The sequence below is a fragment of the Hippopotamus amphibius genome, chromosome 4 (genome assembly GCF_030028045.1).
Source record: "Hippopotamus amphibius kiboko isolate mHipAmp2 chromosome 4, mHipAmp2.hap2, whole genome shotgun sequence".
Lineage (NCBI taxonomy): Eukaryota > Metazoa > Chordata > Mammalia > Artiodactyla > Hippopotamidae > Hippopotamus > Hippopotamus amphibius.
The window spans coordinates 125297812-125309954 of record NC_080189.1 but is presented as its reverse complement, the minus strand read 5'-3'; the positions used below and the strand labels follow the sequence as shown (position 1 = coordinate 125309954).

Below are 12143 nucleotides of genomic sequence, written 5' to 3'. Positions count from 1 at the left end.
TTTCTGGTGCAGGGCTCTTGTCTGAATCTTGCCAACTAAGCAGAGAGCTGCTGTACATGATATTGATCTGGTTTCCTGTGTTTGACAGGCCCCTTCTCCATGACACTGGCAACTTGCTTGGCTTTGCTTTCTTTGAATCAAAGGAACTTATTCTAACTTTGATTTTAGAGGAGGCTATTTGTTTTTAAAGTTTCAAAGAGATAAAAACTAATGATTCTAGTGGTTGGAGGACACAGAGAGGGCCCACACAAATGACTATTTCACACGCAGACTTTTTTCATGTTCTGCACCAAACTTTATTCTCTATGTTCCCATGAGTTTGAGGCTCACATGGAAACAGCTACTTTTCCTTCTTACTAACATAAAGTCGTTTGAATTATAAAATGTTTATAAATGATTTAATGGATTGAGGGAAACTATTTGCCACTATCGTTTTTGAAAGTGAATTGCTATTAACATCTAACAAAAACTTCAAACAGAACAATTTATTACCTTCTAAACTCTATTTTGATGAAAAAACATTTTATAAGTTTCATTAATATGTAATTTGAAAATCTCACTTTTTTCTCAAAAATCTTACAAATTTACTATATTTTTGACATTGTAAAACAACTTCAAAGATTGTGAGAGGTAGAAATTATAACCATAGCCTAAGAACTGATGGCAATTTTTCATATCATAAACAGACCATACATTTTTATTTTAATACAGCCAAGATATGAAATCTATTTTTACATGTCATTAGAAAGAATCACAAATATTTGGAAGTCCATTTTCACTAGTCTTCAACACAAATTTTACAAAACAGTATACCTATTGGATACAAGAACAGATAAATATTCGACAATCTAAATGTCTACTAACTGGCAAATGGATAGATTGTGGTATTCATACTATACAATATTATTCAGTAATAAAAATTAATGAACTATGGCTTCACTCATCTGCATGGATGAATTTTAAAGGTTTTTAATAAAAGAAGGTCATGGAAGAATATATATATAGTATGATTCCATTTACATAAAATTTGAAAAAAGGCCAAACTAAACAGTGCAAAACTATAAATACAAACAAGGAAATGATGAAGAGAAAATTTAGAATAGTGGTTGCCTCTGAGGGAGAGATGTGGATGTAATCAAAGAGGAGCCACAGCAGGTGTCAAAGATGAGGAATGTTCTACTCTCAAAGCAAGGCGGGGAGCACATGGCTCTGTTTTATTATTCCTCCTTAAACTGTGCGTGTACTTTACACACTCTGGAGAAAATGAGAGGCAAGAAAGTGGAGACCATACATGTAGACAACTCTTTTTATTTTTATTTTTTTGGCCGCATGGCATGAGGGATCTTAGTTCCCCAACCAGGGATTGAACCCATGACCTTGGCGATGAAAGCATGGAGTCCTAACCACTGGACCACCAGGGAATTCCCTAGAAAACTCTTTTGAAGAGGCTTGGTCTTGAATGGAGTGTAAAGAAATAGAAGAGTAGATGCAGGAGGGGAGAACATGGATAATTAGAGTTTTGTTTTGCTCTTATGCTTTTTAAAATATGAAAAGAGAGCACTGAATGGCATAGAAAAGTTCCATCAGCAGAGAGAAGTTGAAGACATAGCAGAGGAGAGAACTGATGAAGCAAGTGATGTGAGCACTCTGATGGAAACAGAAGCTGAGACACACCTGAAGGAACACCACCCAATTCAACCCAGGGGAGCAGGCGAGGAGAGAAACAGGTGCAGCAGATTTAGACATTTGGTGATGGGAAACCATGTCTTCACCACTAGCTTGTTCCTCTTGACTGAGGCAAGATTTTTAGCTGAGAGGGAAGAGCTAGAGTTGGTTTTAAGAAAAAAGTGAAGGCATGAAATAAGTTTGGACAGAGAACAAACCAACCATAAAGGCAGGTGCTTTCTTGAACAACTTGCCATACCTATTTCCCTTGACTGCCTAGAATGTACTTCCCTATCCTTTTCACCTACAAAATCTTTCCATCCTTCAGGACTCACCTCAGTGAAGCCTCTTCTGACTGGTCCATGGTAATCCTATAACTCTTGACTATCACTCATTTTTCACTTACTCATGAATTATCCTGCAGTAACTCTTCTATGTTGTATCAATACATGATTTAATTTTACATGTTGCCTCCTTAACTACAATTCTTGTGAGCCAAAATCGTCTTTTTTTTTAAACACTGTCCCTCCCACTTTCAGAAAAATAGTGCATTCTCATACACACAGGAAAATTTACGTGCACTTTCTAAATACATCATTTACTGAAACAAATATCCTTAAAAACAAATGATAAAATAAGACATACGTGAATAAGTGAACTTTGAATCCTCCATTATTTTCTTGTAACTGCTCTTGGTTTTCAAGTTGTGGTTTTAAAATGTGCTTTTTGGAAGGCAGAGATCCAAAGTTAACATAATTGGTTTAATTTTGAAATTTTTTTAACAAATTGTTTCTGCTCATTAAACTATTGCAGTTTTTTCTTGACAACTTGTAATATGTGTCTTTATGGAGGTAGTTCTTTCAGAAGATGGAGCAGAATTTTATCAGGAAAAACAAATTATGTTAGGAATGCCATCTTGTGGTTGAGAGTAGTCCATTACACTAAGTTACTTTCAGTGATAATCTTTAATTTAAAAATAAAACATCCAGGAAATTCACAAATGTAAATCATGGTTATAATGTATTGTTACTACAAAAATGGGAAAACTAAATACATGTATTAATGTATTGTATGTGATTTTAGTTGCTAAAAAAGACAATGTTCATTGCAAAGAGAGACAATAGACAAATTATATAGGAATGGAGTCCAAATAACACAGGAAAACTGGTAGAACTAGAAACATACTTCCATTAAGAGTATTCAAATAATCTGAATTTTGGAAAGCTTTTCTCTTGAAAGAGATACATAATTTTATTTCTGTATCCACTACTAAGTAGTTCTGGTGATTATTACATCCTGGATTTAAATCTTGTGTCTTGATTTTCAAACTACATCACCTTAACTATATACACCCAAAGGGCAGTGAAGGCCAGAGCACTTATCTAATCTGGATGGCGTAGGATACACGTAATTAATTACAAGTCCAAAATGGAGAGTCAGAAACATGAGCCCTTTCTTAATAGATGAGCTTACTACTTTCCTCCATAGAAGTTAACCATTAGAGTGGTAAATTATCTTTCCAGTCAATAGAGAACTAGTAATGGTTACAGATGTACTACATAACAACTACGCTTAAATATTTTAACTGCCAGATTGAACACCAGACATTCTGGTCCACTTAAAAGTAGGGGTGAGGGAATAGAAACTGATATATCCCTCACGAGTGCAAAGCACAGCACAAGGGTCCTTGCACTATGCTACCTTTCTGTCATTTGTAGATTAAGGATCCAAGGAATCTGTGCAGGTATAATGTTCAGATCTAGGGATTAGGCTATTGAAATTCTAAAAAATAACAGATCTACATATAGATATACATAGTTACATAAAAAACAAAATGCTACTTGTACTCCAGATCAACTTTTGTGATTTATTATTGCATGCTTATCACCAGGAAATTTTTTTTTTTACTCAGAGAACTTTTATATGAATTGATTTTGTACTAGTTTTTCCACGTGACTCTTTAGGACATTCACATCAGCTGCACAGACCTGGTACTCCGTCTTCTCTTGCTGTTTTGTTCTCTCTAATAAAGCCTCATGCGGTGGAGGTAATGCATTGTATGAACTCAGTAAATAAATCTGACTTGATGAAGTTTGGTTGATCTCTTTGATCTTTAAAGCCTGCATGATAGCAGGTGCAAACTTCAAGTAATGAGCTGTAGATGAGACGATCACTGGGCAGGTTTTGTCTTGCATTCTGTCTGCAACTACTTTTGCAACAGCAGTGTGTGGATCTAAAATATACCCCGAAGTGTTGTAGGTGGAGTGAATAGCTGCTAGGCACTCTCCCTCAGAGCACCAGTCAGCTACAAAATCCTGCTGAAGTTTCTCCACTAGGATCTTTTCTATCTGGAAGTGATGCTGTTCTTCTAATTGATTAAATAATCTTGTCATTAATTGTCCATCTTTATTAGCCATCAAGTGTAAATGTCGTTCCAGGTTTGAAGATTTGAGGATATCGATTGCTGGTGAAAAGGTCTGTGCTAATTTTCTTTCCCTTAGATCATAATGTCCTGTTTTTATAAAATCAGTCAAAACATGGTTCTGATTAGAAGCACAAATAAATTTTCGAATTGGGATTCCCATTGTTTTGGCATACACTGCTGCTAAAATGTTACCAAAGTTTCCTGTGGGAATACACACATCCACCGGGCTTCCAAAAGAAATAAATCCTTGGCTAACGAGGTCAAGGTATGCAGAAGCATGATAAACTACTTGCGGAAGCAGTCGGCCCCAGTTTATGGAATTAGCTGAACTTAAGACGGTTCCATATTCCACAGTAAGAAAGCCAGTAAAATCAGAATCTTGAAAAATTCTTTTCATAGATGTCTGGCAAAAATCAAAATCTGACTTGACACCTACTGCCCATCCATTTTCGTGCTGACTGCCAATTATTTGTGCTTTTTGAAAATCACTTACTCCATCCTCAGGAAAAAATGTGGCCACAGCTATTCTTTGCTTGTCATTCTTATTAAGACGACTAAAGCCATGTAAGACTGCACTCCCGGTGTCTCCTGAGGTGGCTACAAGTATCATGTAATTGCAACTGGGTGGAATACAGTGTGCAAAAAGATGGGGCATGAGCTGTAAGGACAAATCTTTAAATGATCCTGTTGGTCCATGAAACAACTCCAGGATGAACTGGTTGCCTGACAGGTGCCTGACAGGGGCAATTTTTGAGCAGGCAAAGTTTTCCCCGTAAGCAGTTTCAATCATTTCTCCCAAGCTGGCAGCAGGTATGTCAGCAGGATGTATGCATTTTTCCAAGAGTATTTGTGCTCTTTCTACGTACGTCGCTCCCACGAGGCTTTTCCACTCCCCACAGTTTAATTTTGGAAACTCCTTCTCAGGGACAAAAAGTCCACCATCAGAAGCTAACCCCTCAATCACAGCTTCACTAAAGAATTTTGTTGGAACCTTCTGGTCACAGTCTTTAGGCCAAATGTGTCTTGTGGAAATGAATGTTTCTGAGTCTACATCTTGGTATCTTTTAACTGCATTCAGCACTTTGTCAGCTACCTCCTCCGGGGAAGCCCCATTTTCACAAAAAACACGAGTATCGTACCACTTCTTATAATACTGTCTTCTAAACGTAAGTAAGTCTTTCATAGATGTTCCAGGATCCTGACCTACAATCCTATCTATTTTCATTAATTTTAGACGACTCACTATATCTATTAGAGGTACATCCAGATAAACAATGATTCCATTTTTCTTCAGATGCCACATGCTAGCATCATGCATTGGATTGGACCCAGTGAGGGAAATCACACTTCCAGATGCAGAGAAGTTTAACACAGCTTTTCCTTCCTCTTCTAAAAACTGCTCATTACCAACTTCCTGCAATTTTTCAGACACACTCATATTCCAGGTTTTTTCAAGGATATCATCATCCACATCTATGACACAACAACCCAGTTTCTGACCTATTATTCTGCCTACTGTTGTTTTCCCAGCACCGGGTGGGCCCATCAGGATAATATTTTTGTCTCGAACAAGACAGTAGATTGAGTGCCATGACTTCCTTAATTCTGCAAGTGCAAGGGTTCTTGAAAGAAACAGCTGTGCGTGTTTATCCGTTTTCACACGTACACTAGAAAAGCATTTCTGAGTTATTTGTTTCAGAGGCTGACATCGGTTAAAGTGGAGCATTCTCTTCTCACTTTTCTGCCTGAGCCAACCTAAAAACTGGCTTTGGCCCTTTTCAAACATAAAAACAAAACAAAACAAAAAAGACATTTGGTTACTAATTTCAAAAGACTTAAAATCCCAACAGGATTAAGTACAACCATGCCCACGGTATATAAACTGTTTAAATTTTTTCCAAATTAATGGGATATTTAAAAAAGTATTCAAACCCAAGTTCTTATTTATTTCATGTTATCCTTTAAATAATCTTTTCAAGTCTGAAGACACTGAGTAATCAAAACTTTAACAGTTTGTAACTACGAGCAACAGTTTATTCAGAAAATGCCATATCATAGATGCTTTTTAAAAAAGTTACTAAATCAAATTAGTATTTCTTTTCCTATAATGAAAATTGTCTCATGGTTTATAACCCATGTAAATAAGGATTATTTGGAGTTGGGATGCTATTTACTTGCAATTCAAAAAGCTGAACAATATTTTTTGTATTTAATTTCTCTTTAGTTATACGAACATGTTGATAGACTATCATGTTACTCATAAATTTCTTAGTCAAGGAATTCACAACAAGAAACCAGAATAAAATATTTGCTTATAAAAAACAAAATGTTTAAATAATTTTCCAAACTACAGGGTAAAGGTATGACATTTTCTTTCTTGCATGCCTTTTACATGCATTCTGTTAAGAATCATTCTTACCTATTTTTCACGTTGAGGCCTCAAAAAACAAAGCTGGCGAAAGATAAATCACATTATGCAAATATTTAAGAAAAATTGATAATCAGCAGCAAAGTCAAAGGCTACATATCTATAACTGTTCTGCAAGGGACCATCACTCTCATTCCTGTCCTATAAACATCATCAGTGGAGAGACTTAACTCAAATTCCAGATTCCAGAGTGATAGCAAAAAAACTCAGGAATGTTTCCAGTGATAAGAGGACGAACTTATTTTGGCATCCAGAGAAGCTCTGTAATTCCCCATACTGATCAAATCCCTGTCTTTGGAAATAAACTCACCATTAAAACACAAATGTATGCCAGACAAGTCAAAATTTTAGTCATATGTAAAGTACGATTTAATAACTGCTGCGGTGTTTATTTAAACTGACTAAAAGTAACTTTACAGACATGTAGTGGGGCTTTTCACATTCTCTGTGGTAGAACCAATATGCAACTAAGCCATATAAAATGTTTGATGGTATGTTTAGACATGTTCTGAAAACTTTCAATCATTTACTACTCTGATCATCTACGCTACTCAAACTGTTCTCTAATAAAACATTTAAGCCATTTTAAGCTAAGACTGCATTTAACTTACAAGTTAAGTTAGAACTGTCAAGAGAAGGAATAAGTTTCCTTATTTGGTTTTTCAGCTTGTATGTGCTTAACCCCCACTGACTTGTAAACATATGACACACAGGAACCGATCTTAGGTGAAGAGTTTGTGGATGCTGAGACAAAGTCAATCTTTGCAAAAAGTGGAGTCTATAGGGGAAAAAATTTCAAGTTAATCATAACTGCATAAAGCCTCATAAAATTCCACACAGTCTATTGTTAAAATGTCCATCTATTGTTAAAATATTAAAATTTTTTAAGTACAGAAAAATAATAAACTGACCCTTTTCATGTTTCCCTAACACTATTATTAAAAGATTGATACTTTTTTCCTAATATGTTTATCTTATGATAAAAAAGAATTTTACTAAACAGTACCAAATTTCTGCCACAAAGCAATATACAAGACAATATAACCAAATGATAAATATAAATCTTTCACAATGACATCTAAAATTTTAATGATTTAACTGTATGTTTAATGATCAGAGGAAAAAAAATCAGTGGACTGAAGCTATGAAATGAGTATTTGAATTACTCTTTTAGATTGTTTTATCCACCTGAATCACTACATGATTTGGATGTAATAATAGCTACTGTAAAAAGTGCAGTGTCTGCCACACGTGGGTACCTCTCGGCTATTTAAATAATTTTATAATAAATTCAAAACATATAGCATGGTGGCTAGCACATGAGAATATTCATTTATAAAGTAATATTAACCACTGTCACTCAGTGACAATAGACTAAAAACATATAAATTGAATCAGAATATCTAGGTACAAAGCCAGGCATATTATTTTATGGTTTGGTTTGTTTATAAACCTTCAGAGAAAACAGGGGTACTCATCCATGAATCAAGAACTGTTTTATCACGCACAGTCTAATTCTCTTCCTGAAGTAAACCAAGAATCAGAGAACTGTACACTTGAACCCTATCAGCAATTTCTTTTATTAAACTACTTTTATTCTGGAACTCTTCTTTAACGCTAGTTACTTTGAGGACACTGTAGAAAACAGCCTGATTAACTGCCTACTCAGGTGGCTTTTGCTTATAACATCACAGAGAATCGTTTTTTCATTCCCAATGCATAACTTTGTGATGTCTTTATTGGTAATAACTGTGTATTACCTGAGTAGCTGGTCTGTTTTTATGGACACTAAATCTTTAATCTGATCTTTTCCACTTTATGTTAGTTGCTACAGTGTCTAACATCAACTCCATTAAAAGTAGAAGCATAACACAAACATTAAGCATGTTAACTTCACCTTATCTTTTGTAACCTTACTCTTCCTTTGTTTTACATAAATTCAAAGTAGAAAACTGTGACAGTTCAATTTATTAATTCTGTATCATTATTTCACCATAAAAATCTTCCTGAAACTAGCAGAAGGCAGTTATTAAGTGCTCTAACATGTAACAAACATTATCATTTTTAAAGAAAATTAAAGAAGCTACATGCTAAATTTTGTTTTGTAACATTTAGCCGCAAACTAATTTTAGGATTTCAGCATCCACTGTGAGCAAACCAAAAGACAAGAAAAGATGGAATAATGCCAACAGGATATATTTATCAGGAAACTGAATTTTTATTTAAGAGGTAATATAGTCAATTCTCATTATTCTTGCTAGTTATGTTCTATCAAGTCACCACGAATATGAATTAGTGAATATTGAACCACTGCTCCTAGGGGGAATACAGCATTAGGTTCCTGTGAGCCTCTGGTCACAACATTTTTGCCAGCAGATCAATACATAATGTTTTATATATGTTTCTGCTTAAAGACATCTTACTTAATGTATAAACATAGTGGTTCATTACAACTGAACTCAGCCTTTAACACATGCCTGAAGGAAACTTATCTAACATACACATTTTCTCTGTAAGGCACACCGTGGCCTTATTGCCTTAGGAACACTAGGCAGCACTTCAGCAATCTGCTTGGGGGACATTTTAAACAGCACAATCACCAACTACAAGCACAAAAATGCAAAAAATGTGGCACTTAAACAGAATTCAAAAAAGACACTTGTTTACAGTAGGAGCTGAAATGAGAAGGCAGAGCATCACCTTATTTGACCCCAGCTTGGAACGCAAATTTTTCACCACTGTGCATGTGGCCATGAATTAATGGCAAAAGTGCTGCAAGTACTAATTTTGGGTTACAAATAAATTTTAGCAAGTAGAATTCACAAATATAGAATTTGTGAAAAGTGAGAACCACTTTCATATCATTTTCCTGCATGATTCATTCCATATTGTTAGACATTTTTCATTTACTTATGTTTTAATATGTTTTTCAGTATAGGGGCCATGAATAGGCAATTTTTCTTCAAAGAACAAAACTATTTCAAATTAAATGTGAGTCAATCATGTAAGAGTCAAGAAACAAAGACAGTACTTAAAGACTAAATCTCTTGACCATGAAGTACTCAGGTTTTACTGAATCACTGATGTTCTCAAATACATTTTATAGAGCCAAATTCTACACAAAAATATTTTAGTAAACTCTCTAATTTCCCAGGGGATAGAGCACCTATACCACTCCATTATATATTAATAATTTTTATATAGGTTTTCTTACTAATCACTTATAGTGGAGTTTTTGATCCACTAATTCCAATGGATACTTTTTAGACATGAAAGACACCTGCCATTCATATAGATAAATGGAAAGGCAGTGATGTGTCAGTATCACAGCAAGAACTTTAAAAAACAAGAACAGAACGTCCACATGTACATATTAATTTAAGTACTGTGTGACCTCGAAGTATGAAATTTAACAATTTTATTGTGACAAGCTGATCAAAACTGAATAAAGAATTCAAGGGAAAAAAAGTACAGAAACCACTTTTTAAAATGTTTTTAAATTATTTCCTAAGAATGCTAATAAAGTTACATTTTTAAACCAGAAATGCATATTAATTTTCTGCAAACTATTTACAGTGATATTTTCCTACATTTACCACTAGATGGTTGATAATCAGCCAAAATCATAATAAGCCCATCATCAATTTTTACTTCCAAAACAGTCCAGAAATTTTCAATTCCATTATAAAATTAGTTTCCAATACTTCTGGAACACTGTCAAAATCTATTTAGTGAAAATGATTTAGCATTTGTCACCCATTTAAAATATTTGTTTTTACTCTCCCAAAATAAAACATAAGACATAGCACTTCAAAATTATTTCATGATGAGAACTGGCTATAGTTCAATGAACCTTTGAAAATATTTCTGCCATGATTATACGTGTCATCCTGTTTTAATACAATCTCTATTTAAATTTCTAACAATGACTAAATCTAGTCCACTATTTTATGAAGAAAGACATTCTAAAGTGTTAAAAACTTCTTAAAAATTACTGCATTTTTACAGCAATAAATTGTTTTCCCATAAGTTACAAGAAAAAAATGCAAACATACTAGGAATATAAACCAGCAGAAGGCTAGAAGCGTTGCTGCTTCTGACTACTGAGTAAAAATCCTCTTAAAAAGTCCTCCAGTCAGTCAGCTGACTGAAATAGCCAGGTGGAAGGACCACACTTCAGTGCCATGTGGTAATCACAGGGGTCTTACAATCAAAGCATTTCCAGGTTCACCACTCATCACCGCCTTTATCTTAGAATCCAAGCTGACTAAGCCTTTCCCATTGTTAATCTTTTGCTGTTAGATAGTCTCTTAAAGGTCTTGAGTATCTAATTCAAAAGACTCTTTAAGTACCCTTTGCAAATCCATAACAATAAAATATTCTAAAGAATATGTCTTTAGAAAGGGTTTATTTTCCTCCCAGTTGTCCTATCTATATTCCCACTTCTGCCCATTTTATTCATCTAAATAGATTAAAATAATCCTTAGCGAAAACACCTAATTTATATGTACAATCATTTATATAAGGGATCTGTGCAAACTACAACCCACAGGCTGAATCTGGCCCACCCGTTTTTGCAAATTAAGTTTCATGGGAACAAAACTTTGCTCATTCATTTTCTTCATTTGTTAAGTATTGTCTTTGGCTGCTTTTGAGCTATAATGGTAGAGCCGAGTAGTTTCGAAAGAATCCATCTGACCTGCAAAGGCCTAAAATATTATCTAGTCCTTTACAAAAACGTTCACGACCTCTGATGGTACACCAATACTAATTCTCTGTGGACATAATGAACATAGGCACTTCCTTGAACAGGACTGCCATTCTGAGGGAATTATAAAAATTAGAAATATATTCTTTGTAAACATGCTTTCAGAAGTCAAGAAAAATTACAGATCAACTATCTAAAGGAAAAAAAGTTCCTTTCCAAATGATTTAACAACTTCATTAAGACTGTACACTAAATACACTTCAGTGAGACCTTAAGTCCTGTTTAATATTTTTAAAACCATAATAAATATACTGACATCAATGAAATTACTGTATTCAGTAACAGCATAAAGTCAAGACTAGCTAAGGCCAGTGGGTGCCTACTAACGGGAGAAATCATGCTTGGCCTTTTCTGGCTCTTTTAGGAACTGATTAACATAAGCGGTCCTAAAGTGTTCCTTCTAATCAGAAAATTTATAAACTCTGGCCAATGACTATCCACTTGACTAACAGTATTATATACATTCTGAGTGCTTAGTTCAAATCTCAGCATATATAGAGAACATTATTATTCTCTATACATGCTAAGCAAAAAAAAAAAAAAAAAAAAAACCCAAACATAAAGTGGAAAGGAAAAGGGCAAAGTGGCATATACATACAAAATGTTTTGGAAAACAGAAAATCTGATGTGAAGAACAGGAGCATCACCCCCAAGGTGCCATTCATCTGAAATAAAATGTCTGTGAAACGCCTGGGATAAAAAATAAAACCTGACCAACTGGGTAAGAAAAAACTAAATTTATTCTTGTCTAATGAAATTCATTAACAGCCGAAGGTGATAAGGACCTACACACTCAGCAAACCCTCTTAAGTTAACCAAGCCACCATGCCGTTTCGATCCTTCCATCGGGCAACCTG

The 12143-nt window shown here is 34.7% G+C and overlaps 1 protein-coding gene across 1 annotated transcript in view; it reads right to left on the bottom strand.

The window, feature by feature from the left end:
- Nucleotides 1-2485: 2485 nt before the first annotated feature.
- The window catches only part of THNSL1 (threonine synthase like 1), a 64828-nt gene continuing 55170 nt past the window's right edge, over nucleotides 2486-12143 (bottom strand). The window contains exon 4 of the mRNA XM_057731505.1: nucleotides 2486-5864. Within this exon, the coding sequence (XP_057587488.1) occupies nucleotides 3585-5864 (2280 nt within the window). The 3' untranslated portion in view covers nucleotides 2486-3584. The remainder of the gene's footprint in view (nucleotides 5865-12143) is intronic.